This window comes from Clupea harengus, chromosome 1, assembly GCF_900700415.2.
Source record: "Clupea harengus chromosome 1, Ch_v2.0.2, whole genome shotgun sequence".
Lineage (NCBI taxonomy): Eukaryota > Metazoa > Chordata > Actinopteri > Clupeiformes > Clupeidae > Clupea > Clupea harengus.
The window spans coordinates 10,319,574-10,345,086 of NC_045152.1; the positions used below are offsets into that span (position 1 = coordinate 10,319,574).

Below are 25,513 nucleotides of genomic sequence, written 5' to 3' on the forward strand. Positions count from 1 at the left end.
GTGTGTGTGTCTCACCGTCTGAGAAGGACAGAATGGGGTGGACGCTGGGGTCGTACTGAGACAGCCGCTCCAGTAGGAGGCGATCATAGCTGGGCTCCAGCGGCGAAGCAGAGCGGCCCACGCACGTCACACACTGAGGGTTCACCTCACAGCTGCAGCGACACACACTCGCACGCTGGACCTGCAGGAGAAAAACACAGTTAAGAGACATCACACACACACACACAAGGCAACACACACAGCAGCAGAGATCACACACACAAACACTTAGTAGGCACCTACACACAAGACTGCGGGGTGGGGTGGGGAATACTTTCACATACACACGCTCTGACGTGTGTGTTGGACGGACACACACACACACACACACACACACACACACACACACACACACAGCTGTACTGGAGGGATCTCTACTGGACAAAAATAACGTGACCAACATACACTAAAACAAGAACACAGACACTCGCGCACAGACTGAGCAAGGAAGATGGAAGACAATATAATCAGAATCTCTTTCTCAAGATCACAAAGAGTGCTGATGAGGAAGAGAGCAGCAGTCACAGATGCATTCAGACAAACGCACACTCTTGGACCGCGAGAGAACATGTTCATATTCAGACAAACGCACACTCTTGGACCGCGAGAGAACATGTTCTCATTCAGACAAACGCACACTCTTGGACCGCGAGAGAACATGTTCTCATTCAGACAAACGCACACTCTTGGACCGCGAGAGAACATGTTCATATTCAGACAAACGCACACTCTTGGACCGCGAGAGAACATGTTCTCATTCAGACAAACGCACACTCTTGGACCGCGAGAGAACATGTTCTCATTCAGACAAACGCACACTCTTGGACCGCGAGAGAACATGTTCTCATTCAGACAAACGCACACTCTTGGACCGCGAGAGAACATGTTCTCATTCAGACAAACGCACACTCTTGGACCGCGAGAGAACATGTTCTCATTCAGACAAACGCACACTCTTGGACCGCGAGAGAACATGTTCTCATTCAGACAAACGCACACTCTTGGACCGCGAGAGAACATGTTCTCATTCAGACAAACGCACACTCTTGGACCGCGAGAGAACATGTTCTCATTCAGACAAACGCACACTCTTGGACTCCGAGAGAACATGTTCTCATTCAGACAAACGCACCAGGGGAAATCAAAGTTTGTCCCTCTTAAACGCAAGGCACCAAAGTAATTTGTGGTGATTTTACCTTCTGCCTCATATGACTACAAAAACATCAAAATACTAATGTTGTCATGTATTGTAAGGGCTTGTAAATATCGAATGAACCGTTTGGCAATAGCTTGTAAATGGTTTATTAACAGACCTCATTATACCAAAACACCCAACACACCCCTGCCGATATGCTATACTCTCAGTTCTCAGGTCAGGGACATGCAAATTCACACATCCAAAAACACACACACACGCCCCTCCCCCAACAGAGCCACAGACTGACCTACATTCACTGATCCCCCTTCACTCTTCGTCTGCCTTCATGGCAGCTGGGCTCGTTTCTCATTTCCCATCTAAACCCCCCCCCCAGAGTGACCCAGCAAGCCCTTTAAAAAGACAAGAGACTCAAAGAGGACGAGAGCTGGGCGCCCACCGCCTCCATAATTCTCTCTGCTGCCTCAGTTATGAGCCCTGTATCTGCGGCTGCATGTGCGGGCAGCTCTGAGCGAGCGCCGGCTCGCCCACACGCTCCCATGTGCTGTGAATGCCTCGCCAGTGAGCAGAGGCGCTGACGTAGATGAAGCTCTGGGCACGGGGGCTATTGGCCTTTGTGTGACTGCGTTAAGAGAAGCTCTCAAAGGACCATTCATCAGCACACATCGAGTCTGCTGTACAGAATTCCATTCAATTTGTTTGGTATGGCATTTTGATTTTCATTGAATATTGTCTCTATGCACCTGTCAGGAATCAAGGCTGTAGAAGTGTAGGATCAACTCAAAGAATCAATGAATGAATGAATAACCAACACATTCATCACCAAATGCTCACATTCATCATTGCACTCTTCCTGTGTTAGTAAGCTGTCCATTTCATGACTGAAGGCCTGTGAGAGATGCTGTTAAGTGCCAAATATCTAGCTCCCACTGCTCTATGGCATGGATGACACAGAATCCTGGGAAATGTAGTTCAAGCAGTTTACTGCCTGAGGTAGAGTAGAAGAATGTTTGCCATTTTACTTTGTGGGAATCAGAAAATTGGGCACACAGCATGGGATCCTTGGAAGTGTAGTCCACATACTTTAGGTCTTTTGTTGGAATCAAAAGGGTGAAGAGGTCATCATTTAACAGTGTTCATTTTGCTCAAGGCATCAGATGTGTACCTCCAAGGAACTTGGAAATTATACGTCCCTCACTTTATCTCAGCTCGCAGAATCATGGGTAATGTGGTTCACTAGATGAGCAGACGGCTTGTTGTTTTACTTTGTGTCAGAGGGGTATTTGGAAACGTAGTTCACAGCATAGGCGAGCTTGCTGTATTAGGCTCCAGGGCTGTGAAGAGTCTAGGCCCAGCAGGACCGTGACACAGAGCTGGTTCGGGTTACAGCAGCTGATCCCAGAACAGCTGGGAGTGGACGTCAGGCGCCACGGGAGCAGAGCGAGGAGACACTTGAGCTGAGCTCGGAACAGAGGGCCGGGCACTGGGCCCGGTCCGATACAGTCAGGTTTTTTAATGAGCACGCAGGGTGACTCAATGTTGAAACACGCACAAGACTATGAGTCCTGACCCAAAGCCCAGAAATACTCCCAGCATCAGACCCAAAATCAGAGAGGCTGGGGGGATAGGCAGGATAACTATCCATGCAGGATGTCCATAACCAACTAATTTGGATTAAAATGCTCTTCAGGTTTTAAAATGGTTTCACACAATATTCAGTTTATATTTTTTAAATGTCTGGTCACACATCATTTACTTCATATTTGTAAACCTCCACACATTAACGTGTGGGCACACACAGACACACACACACACACACACACACACACACACACACACACACACACACACACACACACACACACACACACCTTGCGGTTGAGGTTGGTAAGTGTGCTGGGTCTGACAAGGCGGCGTCTCTTGCAGCTGATGAGGGGTCGCGTGCGGGCAGCCACACATGTGTGGTCAGCAGGGGAGGGGACCACAGACGACACACCCGCCCACTGCTGCTGCCGGCGGAGCTCCTCTGAGTGCGCGGTCTCTGGAGAACCCGTCCTCAGACTGGAAAGAGGGACGGAGAGAGAGAGAGAGAGAGAGCGAGAGGGAGAGAAAGAGAGAAAAAGGGAATACAGAGATGGTCGATTAGAAAGATGGTGTGACAGAACGAGAATAAACTGAGGGTCACTTGAGACAATTAGGATTTCTCAATTCATAAAAAGGTAACTAGTATTGTTCTAAAAACCTACATCACAGTGTTTTGACAAATAACAACAAATATAAAAGCAAGTCTGTAAAACTGAAAGCTAAGTTGAGTAAGCGGAGTGTGAAAGAGTGTGTGGGTGTGTAAAGCTGAGCAGTCTTACTTGTTGATGACCCCGTTGACTTGTTTCCCTGAAGGACACGCCTTCCTCAGGCCCGGATCTGAAACGGAACTCTCCGAGACGTCAGAGCCAAAGTCCTGCGGGGAGAGCAAACAAGGCAATCACACAGGGGTTGTCGTGGGAACCCCTGATCGGTTGGTAGTACTGGGCCATACCACTGTTGGGGCTTGGGGGGTAGGCACTCTGTTGCATTTCTCTGAAGTTAGGCCTGGCAGAGGAGGTTCAACAGCACTTGGCACGACAGAACAAAGACCACCAGTGTTATTGGAATTCCACTGCCCGCCCCACACACACACCCACTTACCCTGCCCCCCACCTTTTCCATGAACCAGTTACCCCACCCCCCCCCACCCCATCACTACTCTCTACAACCCAGAGGGCAGTGGGCTGCTGGGGGTGCCAGTGTGTTTTAGGCAAGGTGCCAAGGTGCCATCTTAAGTTCTGGGTGGAAGGAGCGTTTGTGGAGCAACTGCTGGGGCAGCGGCCTGTGTGGACGCATTAGCTTGACTGGTCCAAGACCTCACACATGCACACTCGGTCTCCACCCCTCCCTCACACTCATACATTAATATACACAAATATGCACAGGAACTCTTTTCCCCTCTCCGCCAGCCATTAGTCTCCCACCTTCTTCCTTTCTCATTGATTCTAACACACTCTCCTTTTCCCTCACACACACAGAGTCAAAAGCATCCTCACTCTGCATTGCACATACAAAATCAATGCACAACACCAGTGGAGAGAATCGTTATATTCCACACCAAGATGGCCGATGGACAAGACAATAGTGGTCAGCTACTCTGCCACTGCACAGGAATGGGAACAAAAACTTTTCTAGGACACAGCCAGCAGTGATGACACTCGTTCCTGATGAACACAGCAATCTCAATCGCATTGGAGAAATGCAATCACGGCCCATAGTGTTAAGCAAGACTAATGGCAAAACGGTCTCTCTAATTCTGGCTATTATAATTCTAGAGTTTAATGGATTCTACTTGAATGCAGTGATGATGAGCGAGCTGACATCACTCACAGGGCTATTACCATCACAGACCTAGTTAAAGGGTCCATCATTCTCTTCACATCACAGAATTATTTTAAGGAGGTGTGGATTAGGTGTTAACCTCTCGCACAACACAGCAGTTAAATCGGCCGATGTGTTTTGGTTACATACAGCCTTGGAGCTGATTGGTTAAGGCATCTGCCTCATGTACAATAATGAACTGTTAAAAATCCTTTTGTATATATATACCTGTGACACTTGACAGGAGACTGGCTCCTCCTTCACCTCACACAATCCCTCCAATGATGGCTCTGCAGGGGCGGGATCTCCCAGCCCAACAGGACCCTGTGGGAGGAGCAGAGAGAGCAGGAGGAGTCAGTGAGGCTGTGAGGGAGGAAGCTGAACTGACAGCTGTGAAGGAGTAAGGTGAGAAAGAGGGGGAGATGGAGAAGATAATGAAGAGAGAGTAGGAGGCACAGAGGGGAGAGACGGGAGGAGAAAATGTGGCGAGGAAAGGAAAAGAGGACAAGACAGGCTTAGGAACGAAGTTGACAGGAAACATGTCGGAGACAAATCGAACATGAGACATAACTGACAAGGAATGGGAACAAGAGGTTAAGTGAAGAAAACGAGGCAGCGGCAGAGGGAATTTGGGAGACAGACAGAGGGAGTGTGTGTGTGTGTGTGTGTGTGTGTGTCTTTGTGTATATATGCGTGCTGGAGGAAGTCAGATGACAATAGTCATGTGATGGCGTGTTGTATTTCACAGGCTTAAATTAAGAGCTGCACAGGAGACTGCAACAATCATGTTCCCACTCCCATTTGCAGTGAAGGTGAGACATCTCACTTTCAAGCATGTGTGCAAGAGAGGACAGATATAAAAGCGTGAACACCATTCCCTGCTGGAGTAATGGTTTGTGTGCATGTGTGTAGGGAGGGACATTGTTACCATGACAACATAGCAGATGTGTTTGACCTTGCAAACAAGGGATCTGTCTGTAGATTTCTGTCTGCTGGATGCTTTGTATGTGTGTGTGTACCTCGAAAAGAATGAATCTGCCTGAAGATATTTGTATGTTGGCAGATGCAATGTACATGCGTGTGTGTTTGGTTACCTTGATGGAGCAGATCTATCTGTAGATGTCTGTCTGTTGTCAGATACAGTGGATAGTGTGTGTGTGTGTGTGTGTGTGTGTGTGTGTGTGTGTGTGTACCTTGCTGGAGCGGATCTGTCTGTAGATGTCTGTCTGTTGGCGGATGCGGTACTCCAGGTCTGACACGTGAGCCTGAAGCCAGTTCCAGTGGCTGATGATGGATGCCCGATCCACGGCATAACGCCCCTCTGCACGTCGCCATCTACCAGGGAAAAACATACACAAAGCACACACACATTAGTATCACCACTCAGTACTCAGAACACATTTATACAAACATGATTTTAGGCCCACACTCCCAAACACGCACGCACCGTAGATACATACACATACATCATTACACACAAAACACACACACACCAGTGTCATCACCATAAACCCACATTCACAAAACACAGCCAGGGAACAAAACCCACCAAGTGCCAATAGTGTATAGATTTCTGTGTTGGCACTTGAATGATGGCGATTACTGCGCTACTCTGGCGTGTAAAATAAGGGTGCTGTTCATCTTCGAAAAAACTTCAGATCATACTGACAGACAACAGATCGTGTTAAACACTTACCATATCTACACGACACACAGGAAGAGACACACAGAGCATAACTGCTTTATTATATTTTGTATAATGTGGCGATATATTCCTTAAGTGGTGCCTACTGTTTGGGTATTAATTCTAGGAGACACAAGCCCCTGCCCCTCTCTTTTCCATTGCCACAGCAGCTGAAGTTAATGCATGCAATTAGAGCGCCCTGCAGAGCAACACCAATGTCTCCCTGACTCGCTGTCATTGGTGACAGCCAGGTAACAGCAATGTGCACTAAGCCGAGGCATCTCGAGGCAGCCAGCAATGGACCAAGTAACTTAACAGCCAATAGCCCACCATTAAGCTCAACAACAAACTAGTCAGGCTTTTGACGAGTAAACAGTCTATGCAATCACATTTGGATATCAAAAAACGCCCGCCTGTCCATCACCCCTTACTTGTGGAGTACTGATAGAGCTGTAGCCATGTTGCCATCTATGCTGTGACATCTCAAAGAAATGATCCACAGTTCAGGTTGATTCACACCTTCATTGATAGGCTATGGGTTATTATTACAGGCGTGGTAAGCTATAGCTTATAGGCCTAGGGTTACACCAAACAAACTGTCTAGAGACAGACACACAGACACACAGATAGAAAGATAGCTAGACAATCTATCTATATACAGTATGTGCTACTGTAGGTAACTTTAGATAACTGTCGGTGGGTGGAGTGCCCTTGTTATAGCTTGAGCACCTGCCCCTAAATATTTCTGGGCACGGCCTGCTGATGCATACTAATTTTGTTATGGAAAGCTTCGTTTAATTCTGGCAGGTCAAAAATATATCTGCTCGTTAAATTTTCCGATCTACCAGCCACTTTGGCAAAATGTTAATTTTGTTCCCTACACACATCATCTCACACCATATGAGAGGGATTGAAATGATGATTTGCAAAAGTGCAAGATAGCACAAGCTAAGTATGAGTATACATTTACATGCCTGTACAGCTCCAGTACACAAAACTCATAGCCTGCATGCCAGATGGACGGTTGGCTTTCTCAATGGTTATTACTTCATTAGCTTTGGCAGGGTCAGGGCAGCACTCATTTCACAGAGCAAGGTGACTGTGTGTGTGTGTGTGTGTAAGTAAGTAAGTAAGTAAGTAAGTAAGTAAGTAAGTAAGTAAGAGAGAGAGAGCAAGAGAGCGTGTCTTTGAGAGACTGAACATGGGAGAAACAGTTTAGGTACTTGTAGACTGCTGTAATAAAAAGCACACACGCTTCTATTTTCTCCCCTACACACTGGATTGGAGAGAGAGACAGAGAGATAGGGTGAGAGCAAGAGAGAAAGGAGAATGAATGTGTGTGTGAATGTTTAAGAGGTTGTGGAAAACATCACGGCACTATGGATAGTGAACTCGGCCTAACCAAGCTGCAGCAACATGACCAAGCAGAGAGGGAAGAAGAGCGGTAAGTAGGGGAGAGACAGAGAGAATAAAAAGCGGGCAAAAGGGGGAAATGAGAGAAAAGGAAGATGACATTGTAAAGCGCCTTGAGACAATTGTACTGTTTTGGCGCTATATAAATAAAATTGAAGAGAGAGAGAGAGAGAGAGAGAGAGAGGAAAAAGTGTGTGAGAGTGAGCGAGAGACTGTGTGTGAGAGTGAGTGAGTGTGAGTGCAAACTCTGTTACGTAACCCACTCTCCATTATCCCTACCCACAGAGATCACTACAGCTTCTCTACTTTACATTCTACACACACACACACACACACACACACACACAAACGGCTCTCATTTTAAACACAGCACTACAGCAGATTTATCACTCACACACATGCAGCTCAGAAAGCCCAAACCCATCACTCTAATACACTGCAAAAATACCAATTGAACTTCCACAGTAAAACTGGATGTCCTACAACAAGACACCATACAATGGAAGGACCCTTCCATAGATGAGTACAATAGCAACAACAACAGACAATAATGCATTATTATACCGCTAAATATTAGACATTTACGATTATTTGCCAAAACTGCTGGAAGATTTCAGATTTCCTAGATCAAAATGTATACCTTTGACAAATGCAAATCAATGCAACCCGACACGGTGAGGGAGGGAAGGGACAAGATACCTTAATTGAATGCATGAACAAACACAAACCTTTATTGATGCATTCCTCTTTTACTCTTAGTGTCAGAGTCTCTCATAAACAGAGCACACACACACACACACACACAGTTACGCCTGGTGGTGCTGTGTATGTTTTGAGGAGGACCCAATCAGCACACATTGATGAGCCTCTTTCCTATGGACAGCCATCGTCAGCCATCACATGGCTCAAGCTCACCAGCTCTCAAGGCTCTTAAGGCAGGTGGGCCATTACAGAGCTGCCACAGATATGCTGGATGGAACACTGTGGACTTGGTGCAATAGGGAAAAAAAAGAGAAAAATCACAACTAATCAGACCTCAGGCCTCAATACTGAAAACACACACACACACACACACACAGTGAGAGTCAAGGGTGAAGGTCTACTAATGAGACAAGGCGAGTATTACAGACAGAGTCAAAAGCATTCCAGAAGGAGATAACCCTTGAACCCCACTTACTCTCTGTGTGTGTGTGTGTGTGTGTGTGTGTGTGTGTGTGTGTGTGTCTCATACCAGGCCCCTGTGTTATTGGACACAGATCTATCATCTGTCCTCTCACCTCACATCCTTTCCTCACACACAGGAACCCCCCAACTACTGAGGCTCTTTTATGTCACCGCTTCCATGTTTCATCAAACACACATCTACACAGTGTGTCTGGTGGCCCTTGTTATTGTTGTTGATTTTGTCAGCCTATAATATGCAGACACAAATCTTACGGCAAATCTTACAGCAGAGTGTGAACTATGTGGTTTCTGCTTAACTCAAACAAACAACTGAGTATAATAGCAAATGTGCGTGCCTGCACACACACACACACACACACACACACACACAATCTTCTTCCTGTAACATGCTTTCTTCCCATTTTCCCAGCATCCCTTTTTTCCAATTAAAATGTTTCCATGAGACGGGTATGGGGGAGGGGCTCAAGCACTAACGGCTGCACCTCCAGAGGAGACCAGAGAGGGCAGCAATGAGAAACAAGAGTGAAAGAAGATATGAATGTGTGAGTTTACAGATGTTATGCATATGCATATGCATGTGTGGTGAAGAGGGTGGATGTGTTTCAGGATGTAAGAAAAAAAGTGTGTGTATTGCAGAATGGTGGAAATCTTGTGTGTATGTGTCTGAGAGCCAGAGAGTGAGCGAGAAAGTGTGTGCGTGTGTCAGTGAGTATGACTGCAGTGCTGGTGTGTGGGAAGTGACTGCAGCAGTGCCAAAGAGAACAGCTCTTCTGTGATACATGAAGAAGCAGAAAAAAACACACATAGAGAGAGAGAGAGAGAGAGAGAGAGAGAGAGAGAGAGAGAGAGAGAGAGAGAGAGAGAGAGAGAGAGAGAGAGGCTCTGTCGCTCCCACACACCATCAAGGTAAACACAACTTATACCAGTCCCACACACTTCCGGGAGAGAAACACGTGCATCTATGTGTCCAAAGTACGATGGTTAAGTCTGTGGTTTGTGCCAAGGCAACTTTGGGGAAATGTTTAAATATTTGACTCAAATATTTATTCTTTTGACTCACCCTATGGGCAGACCAGGGAACCTATCCCCACTCATTCCTCTTCATGACCAAAACAACAGTTTTACAGTTTGCCAGGGAGCCTGCAGCTCTATGCTCTATCCTCACCAGGGACTGGCAAAGCCAGAGACACACCAAACTGACACAGAACTAGCGGCGGCGAAGGCAGACTGTTGTGCCACCTCATGTCGCCGGTGCCAAAAAGTTGTACCTTGAACACACCGCAAAGACTACAGCCGACAGCCAACTGGCACATACGTTCTGCGCCTGCGTGAGGGGAAAGAACTCTCTGTACAAGCATGTGGTGGTAGTCTGTATTGGTCATTCAAAAAGAGAAACCTGAAGACCTAGGACTGCGGATATACAAACTGTAAACAAAGCAGCGTTTGCTTACCATTTTCACACCTCTCACACACACACACACACACACACACACACACAGCTTTGTAATATAGCTACATCCAGGGCTCGAAATTGGCACCCGCCAAGCGCCAATGGCGTGTAGATTTTTTGGCTGGCGACTAAATTGTATCCGATGCCCCGCCACTTGGCGAGTGACATTGCGGAGTACAGCGCCCGACTACCGCTCCCGTCATGGTTAAAAATAGCTTGCAAGGCCAACACGAACAGTGGGAGAGAGTTCTAAGAATTTCTATACAACTATAACAATTTGCACGCGAATACAAAGTTTTAATATTTTGCCCACGAAGGCTGTGTTCGGATTCTTAGATAGCTGTCTAATCCTTGATCTCTAGTTGGACAGGTGTCTGACGAGAGAGGTCCCTTCGGGGGAAGGTATCTCAAAAACCGTTGATTTCGAACAGTCTATTAAGATAGGATGTACGGCAACATGACGCTGTGTCATCATCCTGTGTGTGCTTATTTGCTAGCTAGCAGCTACTGTTAGCGACCTGGCTAACGGATACATCGCTAACGAAACAGACTATTTTTGTTAATCAATCATGACATAAGTACATAGTACACTGTTTATTTCTCGGTAACTTTTTAAAAAAATTACCAAAAAAAGCAAAGAAACGTACATCGGTGAATACTTTTGTGGAACTTCGACGATTTCATCCGCCATCTTTTTGAAAATTTGTCTCCGGTTAGGGAATGGCGCAGAGAGTTATGGGTAATACCTGCCGCCATAAGACAGCAAGGCAGCTCAGATGCTCTCTTAAAAAATGACCGTTATGTGACGTATTTCAAGGTATCTTACTAGAGAGGAAGAGAGGGTTTAAGACAATTCGAACAGTCCTTGCTCTCTTAATAGGAAGGAAGGAAGGAAGGAAGGGAGCATTTTAAGCCAATTCGAACAGGGCGAAAGTTTATAAAGTTCTTATATTTTGAGCGCAAATCAAAAGTTGAAACAGACTAACTTACTTTACCACACGCAAAGGTAAACGTCAGTGGGCTTTAACCGGTCAGCTAGAATCCAGAAGTTTGTTGTCTCTGAATGATGTTAGCAGCAGCTAATCAGCTAGCTATCCTAGCCTGTCACCCTACTGGATCCATCATTAAGATAAGTTTTATACTTCCTTGTCAGGCTGACAAGAAAATCAACTATCGATAATATGATTTCGAGCTTGTCTCCACTATTGTTGTGCAATGATATCCCCTGTCCTCCCGTCTCCCGATAAATTAAGCTAACTAATTTTTGCGTGCTAGCTATCGCTAGCTAGCATGGGGAGTTGCCATTGACTAGCGAGCTACAAACGTCAGCCAACAATGCAAAATCAAATGATATGGCAGAAACAACGTCAATACCAGGCTGTTTAGTTACATTACAGGGAAACCAGCCATCAAGTACATGGAATTGAGTTGTATTATTGTCAACACAAGTTTTTTGTTTCATTTTTCGTTTCAGGCTCTGGGCTCTATAAAGCGCCTTGAGACAATTGTACTGTTCTGGGGCTATATAAATAAAATTTAATTTGAATTTATAAATTATTTTAAAAAGTTAAATTAGTTGATTTTGTTTATTCCATTCTGAGAGTGATTAACAATGATATTAAAATCATAGGTAAAGGTTGTTTAAGTCAAACAATGTCAGAGTAGGTCTGAAATGCCAGGTTTAATTTTGGCCGGTAAAAAATATGATTGGCTGGTAATTTATTTCATCTACCAGCCATTTTGGCTGGTAAGCCAAAAAGTTAATTTCAAGCCCTGGCTACATCTAATCAAGAATATGTCTGAGGAGAAGTTGCAAATGGCCCTAGCGTTGTCAGCCCTTGGTCTTTTGGTTAAGGAAGAAGAAAGGAAGAGGCAGAGGCAGAAACTGCAGTAAATGGATGAAATCATGGATACTACAGCAACTGGCTCAAGGGGCTTTGCCGAACCCAAACAAGGAAACACACACACACACACATCTGGGTCATGGACATTTTGCAGAGTTGATGAGGAGAGATGGCTCCTATTTCAGCGTATCTCAGAAGATTCCATGAATGTTGGTATCAACATCCCATCCCTGATCTATTGTAGAGAGACAGAACACACTGGTACACATGCACAGACACACAAAGACGCACACAGACACAAAAAGACAGCCAGACAGACAGAAACACTCACAGACAAAGACAGACACACACAAACACATCACAGGAAAAACATTAAAAAAAACAGGAAATAAAGCCGTCATAATTCATAACATAATATGGGTGGAGAAGACAAACGAAATGAAGGATATGTGGGAAGGGGTTACAGGAGCGCAAAGATGGAGGCCCATAAGAGGCCTCCAGACAGCAGACATCCAGATTAGAGCCCATTAGCACAGAACTAAGCCCTCCAGTGGCCTCCATATTACTGTCAAACTGTGTGACACACAATGAGCGGGGGAGCTGGGAGGAAAAATGAGATGAAAAAAGGCAGAAAAAGATGAAGGAGAGAGAGAGGGAGAGAGAGAGAGACGCAAGATAGTGAAGAGAAAGGAGGAGAGGCGATTGAGAGAGTAAAAGCGTGTGTGTGTGTGTGAGGGCGGGAGATAGAGCCATGAGTGTGTTCTCTGACTGGGCGGAGTCTGTAGAACAAAGGGTCTGATGTCTGATGCCCTCCACCGCACCCCCCCACCCCTACAGAGTCACATGACCAGAGAGAGAGTCTGTCGAGACTCGAGAGCGAGATGCAAAGCGCTGGGAAAAAAACGGAGGGAAGGAAGGATCTGAGCGAGCAATTTTAAGAGAGAGGTGCCTTTGCTTCAGGACACACACACACACACACACACACAGCAGGGGCTTGTGTTTTACTGTAAATGTATTCTCTTTCTGCTCTACTAATGTGAGTCATGAATAAATCAATAAAAAATGCTGGCAGGTGTATTGAGTTCTGAGCTTTTGCCCGACTACAAAAATCACCTAATTCTAACGGTAATCAAAGAGCGACCTAATCGACAACAAACTGACACACATCTACAAATACATACACAAGTACATACTGAACACGCAAATACCCTTGTAAATCACAAGGGTACAAATACAGGCAAAGACACAAAACGGCAGTTATGACGGCCACCCAAATAGGGTTCAATTTAAAGGAGCCCTCCCTACTAACACATGCACAAACACAAAGATAGACAGACAAACACAGACAAACACACACACACACACACAGGGTGACACAGATCCAAGCCCCTCACAGCTCCCGCCATATTTCTAGTTCTGTCTACAAACCAATCACACAAACATATACACACAAACTTCCAACATTAACATCTGAATGCAACAGACTGGAATGCAACAAGGGACCACCCATCCACACTTTCAACATGACACTGCTAAGGCACGGCATACACACACACACACACACACACACACACACACGGTATATAGATTGATGTGCGAGTGGCCCCTCTCCCCACCTCTCCATGCAAGCCATGTGCTGTAACGGTGCTGGGGAAGATAAGGAGGAAAAAGGGTAAATAACCACCGATATCGTGTGTGTGTGTGTGTGTGCGTGTGCGCATGTGCGTGAGACAGAGTGTGTGGTCTCACGATGGCCTGAGTCTGAACCGACTCTGATATCAGCTAGCACAGACGAGCCTTCTCCCCCACCCCCTCTTCTGAAACACACATCCTTACAACCGGCCAAATCTACACCTGCCACACGTCTAACAACCAGTGAGCACAAACAGAGGATTCTGGACCATTTTCAGCTAACAGAGACTTGGCTCCTTTATGAACACACACACACACACACACACACACACACACACACACACACACACACACACACACACACACACACACACACACACACACACAGGAGAATAGCTGAAACCTGACAGTAAGAAAAGCAGTGAAGTGTATGCAAGCCAACCACAAGCAAAATAAACAAAGTTTAATTCATCAAGCTTTTCACAAGATGACTGACCAAGTCGAACACATCACACACACACACACACACACACGAAAAGCATCAGATAACTACTCCTCTCAGGGAGGTTCGGAGGACCAAACACACTGAGGTTAAAAAGTGGAGCGCACACAGCCACTGTTTATTGGCCCCGGATCTGACACCGCCAAGGGTCCACATACAACCCACAAGATAAAACCACTGCATGGTCAAGAGGTACATTACTTGTATTTATAAGCACGTCCTCACACGATGCATCAGAAAAGCTGGCAGGATCCAGCAGACTGCTACCATCCATTCTTTAGACTTTTTTCCCCCCGTTGCCTTCTGGCAGGCGCTACCGAAGTATTCGGTCTCGCACCCGTAGATTGGAGAGCAGTTTCTTTCCAAGGGCCATCAGGCTTTTAAATGGACAGTGATACAGTCTCGGCACTTTACATGTTACATTTTACAGTTTTCTACTGTTTGCACTATCAGTAATATTGCACTACCTGATACTAGGCACACTTGATTTGTCTTTAGGTTAGTATAGGTATATTAGGTTAGTATAGGTTACTATATGTGTATTATATGTTTAGCAGATTGTATTGTATATTTTGTATATTTAGTAGATTTATTATATGTTTATTATATGTGTAATATATGTTCAGAGTACTTATATGTTATGTTATTTTATGTTATGCTATGCTATGGTCGGTTGCTGTGCGGTGTCTTGTCTTAAGAATTTCAGTGCCCAGTCTGACTGTGTTGTTCTGTGCATCTGAGAAATAATATACTTGAACTTGAACTTCCCTTACATCCATATACTAATACTAGAGAATTCCATGTAGTCATACTGCTGTTAGGAGTTGTTGAAGACGCAGTGTCTTGGTAACTGACAATGTGACAACCACAACCAGAGTCAAACAGGACCCCTGTGAAGCCTGATGCTGTGTACTCCATTTTCAGAATTGATTTCAACTCGGTTGAGTACTAAAATGTTATCCATAAGATAGTAGTGTGTAAAAATCCGACACCACTGTTCAACAGAGACGTCTTTTGGAAAGCTTGGGACTTGCAGAAGGGAGTCAGGCAGTATACAACAGTAGCGATCATTCAGCCAGAATTCTGAGGCCAGTGAGGAATGCTCAGAAAGAACATTTAATCCTCAGGATTCTGGAATCTCACCGTGGAACTTCCAGGGAAAAAAAAGAAAAAAGATTTCACCACAGCCTTATTATCCCACGGAAACAGTCATCGCTGCTGCTGCTGCTGCTGCTGCTGCTGCTGCTTGTACTTGAGGAAAAATATGGGCCTTGGAAAGAACAGGCAACACGGACTGACCTGCCTCAGGCATAACATACTACACACACACACACCTTTGCTTCTGTCAGCTTCAAGTGTGTGTTTAAGATGTACGAATGCATGTGTGTGTGTGTGTGCGCCTTTCCCCCCCAGGGCCTCTTCAGCTGGAAAGAATTTCTCTATATTTTTTTTCAACACCCTTTCTTTATTTGAAGAGAAAACGTTGTTAGCTGCAATTAAACATGTGGGTGCCTCCTTCTCTCACCACACCAGGAGAGCCAACACTTCATTACAGCATCACAAACACTGAAACACACATGCACGTACACACACACACACACACACACACACACAGAGAGAGAGTTGAGAGACAGATGACTCCTGCTCAGACACAATGCCTTTCCAACACACATTCATGTAGAGTGGCTACACCCGCCTATTGCTCCCAGCTCAGATTTTGCTGACATTATAATCTGGAACTGCTGTTCGCAAGATGAATCGATGGGCCATTCTGAGGGTCCCACCAATCAGCAACCAACAATGGCGGCAGTGCTAAAGCTAGACAAAGTGATACAGACAGTAGTAGCAACGCTAGTGAACATTGAAGAATTGAAGCCAGAGCAAGAAAAATGTACGATACTATTCATCAAAGGCAAAGACATCACCTTACTGCCAATGGGGTTTAGGAAAAGCCTAATATATCAGCTTGCATCGTTGGTGGCGAAGTGGGAAGTAAGCAATCCCATATAGCAGTCAATACAATTCGTCAAAGGCTGGTCCAATGCTTTCAAAAGTAACCAGAAGTCTACACTCGTTAGGATCCAATGACTGCAAACAATCCCCAGCGGTCCAAGGCCAGACTGTACACAGAGTGAATTTGGGTTTGGTTATACCAGGCTAGTTTAAATCAACACAGACCAAAATTCCCAGTAGCCTAGCACACTTGAATGCTGTGGCTTTTTCGAGAAATTGTGTGGGCATGTCTTTGTTTGCTGGTGTGTATGTATGTATTTATGTCTGAATGGGCCCGAGTGTGAGAGTATGCTGTGCAAATTGGCAATTTTGGCATATTGTTCTCATCTTTTACATGAATGGAATCCAAGAATGCAACTGAGATTGTGAGGGGCATAGAGAGGGGGAAACAGCTGGAATGTCATTGCATAAAAGACACAGAGAGAGAGTGAGATATGCCAGTGCATTACTACTTGACCTGCAAATATAAAAAGCTGTCCAGAATTGAAATGAGGGGACAGAGAAGGAGTGAAAAGAGCATGTGAGGTTATGCAATGGGTGTGTGTGTGTGTGTGGTGCAGCGTTAACCAGTTCCAGATGTGTGAGCAAGCAAGGGAAAGCAGAGGACGAACGAGAGGACACTGGGAGCGTTGGAGGATGGGATAAACATTGCGTGTCCGATTGCACCAGCCCAGCGGACAGGCTGGGAAAACAACGAGTGGCCATGGCTGCAGAACCGGCATACCTCCCCCCCTACAGCCAGCTGTGGGTCAGCAGGGGAGGTGAGAAGAGTGAGGGAGGGAGCGAGCGAGCGAGCAAGAGGGGCGGGGGAGTAGACAGAGCACAAAATATATAGTGACAGGAGGAGAGACGAGCAGAGAGGACAGGGCAGCATTGAGAAAGTGAAAGACAGGACAGATTCAACATCACAAGAGAGCGAGAGGGGCAGAAAACATAAAAGAAAGAGAAAACTAGAGAGTTAGAGAGGCAAAGTCTCTACAGGAAGTGAGTCAGGTATGGGGTGGGTAAAGATGTTTCTATTAGTAACGAAAGACTATTGATTCACTGAAGGCGTCTCCTCAAAGCTGTCTGGAATATAGCATAACAGTCTAAGTTAAGAAACACAGTGCCACACCTGTCTGTCAAACGCATTCTGAACACGCCGGCTTTCTCATCCCCTGGAAGAATCGGGAATCACTAGGCTAAAAGTCCATCTGTTGCCTCTGCTGAGAATCAATCCATGTACTTGATGGCTTAGATGATTCAACAGATCAGTGCCAGATCTGCTCCACAATAACTCATTTGGGACACGTGAGGCTTTCAACCATCTCTAAGGTATCCTAAGGAGGCAGTCTTCTGTGGAGGATGACCCATACACGCATGTACATCCATACATCACATATATAGGCGCATGGTCAAAACCGTCTGAAAAAATGAACAAAAAAGCTACCGAGCTACCTGGCCCAGGCCAAAGTGAAGCAGCTCGCCTGAGGGAATGGGCCGAGGAGGCAGTCAGTGGAGTGAGTTAAGAGCACTGCCCTTCAGCAGCATTCCAAAAGGTGGCGAGGATGGTGCACAACCTTGACTGGCATTCGTGTGTGCATATGCCAGCACAGCAGGTGTGCCTGCATGAGGCAGAGACAAGTATCCATCTGATTACTTCACACACAAAAAAATGAAAATGCATTCAAAGCTTTTACAGAAAACCCACCTCAAGACTCCTGTGCGCTCCGTTACTTAGCAACCCAGGCACTTTATTACAAAGCACATTTGCATAGGAGATAGTACTTCCACCCATGGTATTTTCAGAGAAAGAATCAATGAGGCAAATCTATGCCTGGTCAAATCAATGGGAAGCCACAAGGCTAACTGCACGTTTCAGAGTATGGCATAATCACATCAGACGCTCAAGTGTCTTCATCCAGTAGATTTGAGCCGAGTCTGTCTCAGAGTGGTCATTAGAAAATGGATCCTGTGCTTTCTCTCACACACACACACACACACACACACACACACACACACACACAGCACTGCAGAGCTGCTAATCTCTCACTGCCTCATTCAGAAAGCACTCTCTGTCATAAACACACTGCAGCCATCAGAGAGGACGAGATGGAGGGAGAGAGACGGAGAAATCAGAGAGTGAGTAAGAGAGAATCCGTTAGAGGAGAGGAAAAAAAAAAAAAAAAAAAAGAGAGGACATGAGAGGGAGAGAGAGTATTAAGAGACAGAAATAGAGATAAGGGAGATGGAGGCACTACGAGATGAAAGATGATTTGATGGGTAGAGAGACCCTGCTCTCGTGAGAGATCCGGAGATAGAGTGCAACAGGGAGATGAGAAGAAAACGGCACTCAGTACACATGGGGGTCAGGGGACAAACACAGAGAGGTGGAGAAAGCAGGTGAGGGAGAAACATTGCAGAGGAGTGAGTGAAGGTGTGTATGTGTGCGCGCGGACGTGACCACACTCAGGACTAGTCATCCAGCAGATGGAAGTGCCGATCAAAGGCTTGACATCAAAGTTGCCCCGGTGCCTGCTCACCAATACACACACACACACACACACACACACACACACACACACACACACAGGTCTAAAATGAAAGCAAGCTACCACACTTTCAACCTCAAACAGCGAGATCTGTAAATTAAAATGGAAAATCTTTGGAAAGCTGTGCCAAATTGATGGAATGTACTCCAAATAATGTTTAAACGTCCAGACAGACATGGGGAAATGTGGTTGAGAGTGACAGAGGTGCTGGAGGAGAAAGACGCTTGGGTTATCAGACCAACGCTCGGCTTGTGACCTTTACCCCGGAGGAAAGGTCGCCTGGAAGACTCATTAACAAAACTCCTCACCAGGAGCAATCAGTGAGCACACACAAGACAATGAATCACACAGACTAGCGCACACACACACACACACACACACAAACCTGAAAGCAGTTTTGAGCCTATTTATTCCTTCCCAGAGGCAGCCTGATACAGAACACATGTGTTTTCCACAGATATAAAGCCAGGGCTGGTTTACTGAGGGGGTTAAAGTCATTCCCACATTGTAGTAGTGATACAGAAAGCACCAGGAGTTGGGCTACATGCTGAAGATGAACTCCAACCCTGACCAATCTCGCTCACCTCACACAGGCTCACAGCTCTGCCTGAGCCCAGATGGCAAGGGAGGGAGCCATTTTGCGCTCTCTCTCTCTCTCTCTCTCTCTCTCTCTCTCTCTCTCTCTCTCTCTCTCTCTCTCTCTCTCTCTCTCTCTCTCTCTCTCTCTCTCTCTCTCTCTCTCTCTCTCTCTCTCTCTCTCTCTCTCTCTCTCTCTCTCTCTCTCTCTCTCTCTCTCTCTCTCTCTCTCTCTCTCTCTCTCTCTCTCTCTCTCTCTCTCTCTCTCTCAGGGGAGCAGCATGTAGCCAGCTGCTGGTCATATTGCTCTCTGCTCTAGCGAGCTAGCCAGGAGAGTGTGTGTGAGTGTGTTTGTGTTTACAGTTAGTGATCTCTAATCTGGTACAGCTATTTGATAATGGGCACATGTGTACACAGTGATGGGTGACCTGGCGGTCATGTGGGCATGTAGGTGAGTGTGCGTGTATGTGGTCATGGTCACTGTGTGCTCCATCTCCCCCATACATCATGTGATCGGTGCTGATCCTGTATGCATGATGCGCTCAGATTCTCTTTTCTCCTTCCCTGTTCATCTTCATCTTCATCTTCCCCCCCCTCCTGATTCTCCTCTCTCCCCTTTGTTATTCTTCCTTGCCTAGCTTTCCTTGTGGGTATGGTATTCCTATTCTGCTGGATCCCCTCCGATCACTTAGGTCAGATGTGCTTTGCTTTAGTGAAGGATATTACTTTCAATATCCATGGCATTAATAAAACATCTGTCTGTGTATAGTTCAAGCAGAGCAAAAAAGAAAACCAAAAAAAAAAAACACCAAAGTATTTCCAAGACAGAAAAATTACACAAATACCACCGGTTTCCATTCCCTTGAGGGAGGATTTGGGAAAAGGGTATTTCCTTTTAGTTTTGGCTTTTTCCCCTGGACTGTTTCCCTGTGTGTGTGCTTGTGTGTAAACACGTTTGTCTGTCCATACGTGTGAGCGCGTCTCCAGGAATTTCCCTGTTTGCGCTTGTGCTTGCTTCCTTTGTGCAGCAACCAGGTTAAAAGTGTGTGTGTGTGTGTGTGTGTGTGTGTGTGTGTGTGTGTGTGTGTGTGTGTGTGTGTGTGTGTGTGTGTGTGTTACAGCTCATTAGCACAGCTGTGCATCACACCCATCTCAACCCCTGATCTGCATCCATGCACAGGCTGCTCTTCCCATTCCAAACCAGTTGGGCTGGATTTACACGTAGGACACCATCCAGATCTCAGAGGCAGACAGAGATGACATTGATGGAGTGGGACAGAGATAATAATGTAGTCATTCTCAAAACGCTGCCTGTGGTACCGGCTGGTGTCTCTGGTGTTAGCTGTAGGGCCCTGACTTCCAAAATGAGGAACACACACACACGGAATTGCGTAAGAAAAACAGAAATCGCACTTACACGTGGAATTGCGCACAATTTAACATTTTCAAATTAAATGATGGAACTGAGATAAATACATTCACTTGTTGTAGACTGACACAGGTGACTAAAACTGGGCATTGGGGCAACCTCTGAATCTTCCTAGAATAACCATGACACATGCAGACTATCATAACATGTAGACTATCATAACAAAAGTGGCTTTACTGACTCAGTTGTAACTGGGACCCAGAGGGTAATCTCCCCCATAGGGGCAGGATGGGCATATCCTTAGTCTACATGTGCACTTTAAGTCTTATGGTTATTCTTTCATAACACAAGTGGCTTACTGACTCCGAGTAAGTCTTGCAGCTGGGAACTGGAAGGTAATCTCCACTTAAATACGTTTAAATTGAAAATAATGGTAGAACAAACTGTATTTGTAGTCAGGGTTATACCAGCACTGCTACCTTACATTCCCTACCTTATTACCACACAGGTCTATGACCCAGACAGATACAAATGTGTGGAAAAGCCGAGTAGCCTATGTTCTGAGTATATTTTTGGATGGGACATATGGTTTTGATGGTAATGAAATTCATAAAACAGAAATCATGGAATCTGGCAAAAAATAAGAAATATAAGTCATAGGGCCCTATAGTTGCAGTATGACCAGGGTGAGAAGGGGATGGGCTTTGCTCAGATCATATTCAGAGAGCCAGTTGAAAGGCTGGGGGGGAAGGTAAAATTGATTGTAACACCTACCGCAAACTTCTTTGTGTGAGGTGTGTGTGTGTGCGCACGCTTTTCAGCACGTGGAAAGACCACTAATTGTAAGGCAAGGTTGCAGTCATGTGGGTGTATGCGTACAGAACGCCAAATGATGTTTTCATTCAGGACACTAGTGAATGCTTCAGCACAGTCATGCATGTGTAAGCTGCTCTATGGTCTAAGCTTGTTTGAGAAGGCGGATTCCTGCTTCTGTTGTCAAATCTGACTGGGACGGCATTCCTGAGGCCACATGGTACTGACACACACACACACACACACACACACACACACACACACACACACACACACACACACAAGGAATCCTACCCACTCTGAAGGAATGAGCAAAGCAGAGGAAAGAGCATCACAAAAACATGGTCGCTTACACAACTTCAAACCAAGGTGGATATACAACATGCGACCACCACATTCTCTCTCTCTCTCCCTCCCTCACTCACTCACACACACACACACTCTGCCCATTGTAAAGTGACCTACTCGGTCTTCTCAGAGGCACACAGTTCAGTGGCTCAGGAATCTGCTCTGTTGTGAGCAGACAATGTCAGAAAACAACAAGATTATCTCCCCTGAATTAGTGCTGCCTCCCTTACACACATACGCACTACAGATACTTACACACACACACACACACACACACACACACACACACACACACACACGGAGATGGCTCATGGACAAAGCTGCCTAGGGGGTTCCCGGACTTAAAGCTCTTTCAACAGGTTTAGGATTAGAACGGACACACACACACACCTGTTGGTGAACTGTAGTAATTTTCCATGAACTCGTAACAGCCAAGACCCATCTGAATGACATCAAAATATCCTACCATTACACATCACCACAGAAACACACACATAGCAGATGTTCAACACAATCCATGCGTGGGTTAGATTCAGCCATGGCTTCATGAAACTTGTGCCACACCTCATATGAAAATCTTGCTTTGTCAATAACAGGTGGGCGTTTAGGATTGAGCATGCAACCAATAAATCTGTGAAAGTCTTTATTCCAGCCAGCCAAACACACATGCAAATTAGACACACACAGGCATCTTTATTTAGAAAAATAACATTTGCACCAACTCCTGTGTGAACCCATAGAGCACGAGGAAACAGAGAGCTGTGAGGGGAGAGGAACCGTAGAGTGGCTGAGGATCACACCCAATCCAGAACCACTGGATCTCAAAAGTGGGCCGGAGTGTGGTGCGACCTGGGCTTCACGTGTAGCAGCTAAGCGAGGAATATAACAAATGAACATCACCATTGCTTCTTTCTCTCTTTGTCCTTCCTTTGTTATCTTCTCCTTGTGTGGCCAACAGCCATGAGATACCAAACGGTCTACAGCTAAAGCTCGACTTCAGATTCACCTTCAGAGAACGTGGAGGACTAAGGCCAAACAAAGAAGGCACAGGGAGAAATGATGGACCACACAAAGAGACTAAAACATTGCAGCACTAATGTATCGAGAATGATGAGGGAAAAATAAAAAAAATCAGCCATGTTCTCACTCATATAAACTGAACACAACTGAAGCTTTCAACAGAGAGGGTACGCAAGGAGAAGGTTCAACACAAACCCAACTCACCCAGCTACACACACACACACTCACACACACACACACAGAGAAGACATAGTACTCACATGCAGACCCAAACCAACACGATGCCCTTCTCCCTTTTTCTCTCACACACACACACACACACACACACACACACACACACAGAAGAGTCCTTTCATTAGGGTCCAAGCACTGCAGGCACTGCCAGGTACAGATGATGGGGTGGAGAGAGAAGAAGAGAGAGCGAGAGAGCGCGAGAGAGAGAGAAAGGGACGGAAAGTGAGAAGTGGAGTGTAATGTATTGCGCAGTAGGGATGGTTTAGGTTGCACCGAGGGTGGTCCTTTCTTATGGTAATGAAGGTGTGTATTTGGCACAGTTATTTCAAAAGCAGCGGTTACTGAAACCATTTCTCCTACAGGGAAGGACTGTTCTGAGCACGCAGAACAATCATTCTAATGGCAATCCTACATCAACACCGTTCCACAAGGTTGCCACAGCACGGTTAGGTAACTGCTCTCTTTTCAATGTGTTTAAGGTGAGATGGCTTCATGACAGGCCACATAGGTGATTCAGTAAAAAATTAAATTGTTTTTGAAATGTACTTACTGCTCTTTCTCCATATCATACAATACCATAATCGAACATTTGTCCCTGCATAATCTGATGGGTCATTCATTTATATATCAGGGAGCTGTATGAATATGAACAAAAATGTATGAACTGTACAAATGTATGTTTGGATTTTGACCTTGTACACTTGCAATTAGCTCCCACCATAAAGACAATTCTGAATCTCTTTGACAGATTTGCACAGATTCAGCAGTAAAAAACACGGGGAAAGAGGGTAACCATGAGAGTCCCTGGTACAGAAAGGCACAATCCATGGTAACCATTCAACCATGGACGGAAATATGGCCTTTGCGTCCGGACCGGAAAACTACTTCCTCCCCCACCATAAACAGAGAGCTGCAGTTGTTTAAGGCTGGCTGTGATGGAGTTTGCAACCCCAGTAGCACTGCTGTAAGATAAGATATACTTAACTATTAACCATGTTGCTTAACATGCTAACTCAATGCTAGCTTCAATTCTACCTTGTGTTTCTAATACTGCTAGCACAAGGGCTAATGTTACCAGTCCTGCTTCACTGCAGTGTTATAAATACTGCCATCACCTGCTTCTACCAATGCCTACATCGGCACGGTACTGCTGTACGGCCACTGCCACTGACAGATAGTTTGTTATTGAAGTTAACTACACCTCATTGCTTTACAACCCTGTGCGAGACGGGAAAGGGACAGGCACAGACCTTCTTGGGAGTTCCTTTGTTCTTTTGGTATAAGCTGAGGGGCGAAAGAAGTGTTCAACTGGCGCACAATGCAACCACGTCAGGGCGCCACAGTTGTTGTTAAGGAATGGTTTCCGCTGACAGGAAATCGAGAACAACCAGGAAAGCAGGAAGCTGGGAGTTGGGGAGGAGAAGGAGAAGGGGAAGGGGAAGGGTTGGCAAACAGCTCGGGAAAATGACAGTGTGGCAGAAAAGCAGTGTTCAATCTGACACTTCACACCTCAAAAAAAAAGAATGTTAGCTCTGATTTTAGAAATACCAAGAAGACAGGGCTGATGGAGCATGGCAGGAAGCTCCCTCTCCATAAACACACACAACCTTGTACCCACAAAGATAGTGAAGGAAAGCAACGGCGAATAGGTTCCCTGTCCAATCACAACCCACTCACAAATGATGGCATTACTTCACTCACTTCCGATCAAAGAACAGAAGCATACAGATTTTCTTTAGCAGCGCAGAACTGCCCATCCCCCTCTACCTGACACAGCAAGTCATGTGAGCTTCTCTCGTGGCTCACGGCTGACGAGCCTGCAAGGTGTTTGTGTGCGGCTTCTCCTGCTGTCTGCTCAAAACCGCAGCAAAAGGCTTCCTGCTTCAGCGTCCTCGACCCACAGTGTTCTCATGCACAGTACGGTGCACACAGTAAACAAACCTTGCCCAGCAAGACTTGATTACACACACACCCCCCCCCCCACACACACACACACACAGAAGACAGGTGCAGAGTGCACAACATGCAGCAGTGTTGACCTCTATGTGCCAACATGCCTAACGTACTCTGCAGCTTCAGTCTGGAAATGTGAGGAGCAAAGATAAGGCTCTTTGAGAGCGGAGGAACTTTCTCATGGTTCTTAGAACTCTTGGAGATAGTATCCCTTATGAGTGTGTGCACTGCAGGAACTGAGAACGATCAGAGTTCTACGTGTACGTTGATGGGTCGACCACAAGAACCAACGCATTGACGGGAACCATCATTTTCAAACATCGGTGCCAAATAGTAAGGCATGTAG

General features: G+C 45.8%; 1 protein-coding gene across 4 annotated transcripts in view; it reads right to left on the reverse strand.

The window, feature by feature from the left end:
• The window catches only part of kansl1b (KAT8 regulatory NSL complex subunit 1b), a 68,423-nt gene that overhangs the window by 7,792 nt on the left and 35,118 nt on the right, over nucleotides 1-25,513 (reverse strand). For all 4 annotated transcript variants that reach the window (XM_031567327.2, XM_031567311.2, XM_012816863.2 and 1 more), the window contains 5 exons: nucleotides 5,794-5,935; nucleotides 4,829-4,924; nucleotides 3,559-3,653; nucleotides 3,067-3,256; nucleotides 16-181 (listed from right to left, as the gene is read on the reverse strand). In XM_031567327.2, the coding sequence (XP_031423187.1) occupies nucleotides 16-181; nucleotides 3,067-3,256; nucleotides 3,559-3,653; nucleotides 4,829-4,924; nucleotides 5,794-5,935 (689 nt within the window). The remainder of the gene's footprint in view (nucleotides 1-15; nucleotides 182-3,066; nucleotides 3,257-3,558; nucleotides 3,654-4,828; nucleotides 4,925-5,793; nucleotides 5,936-25,513) is intronic.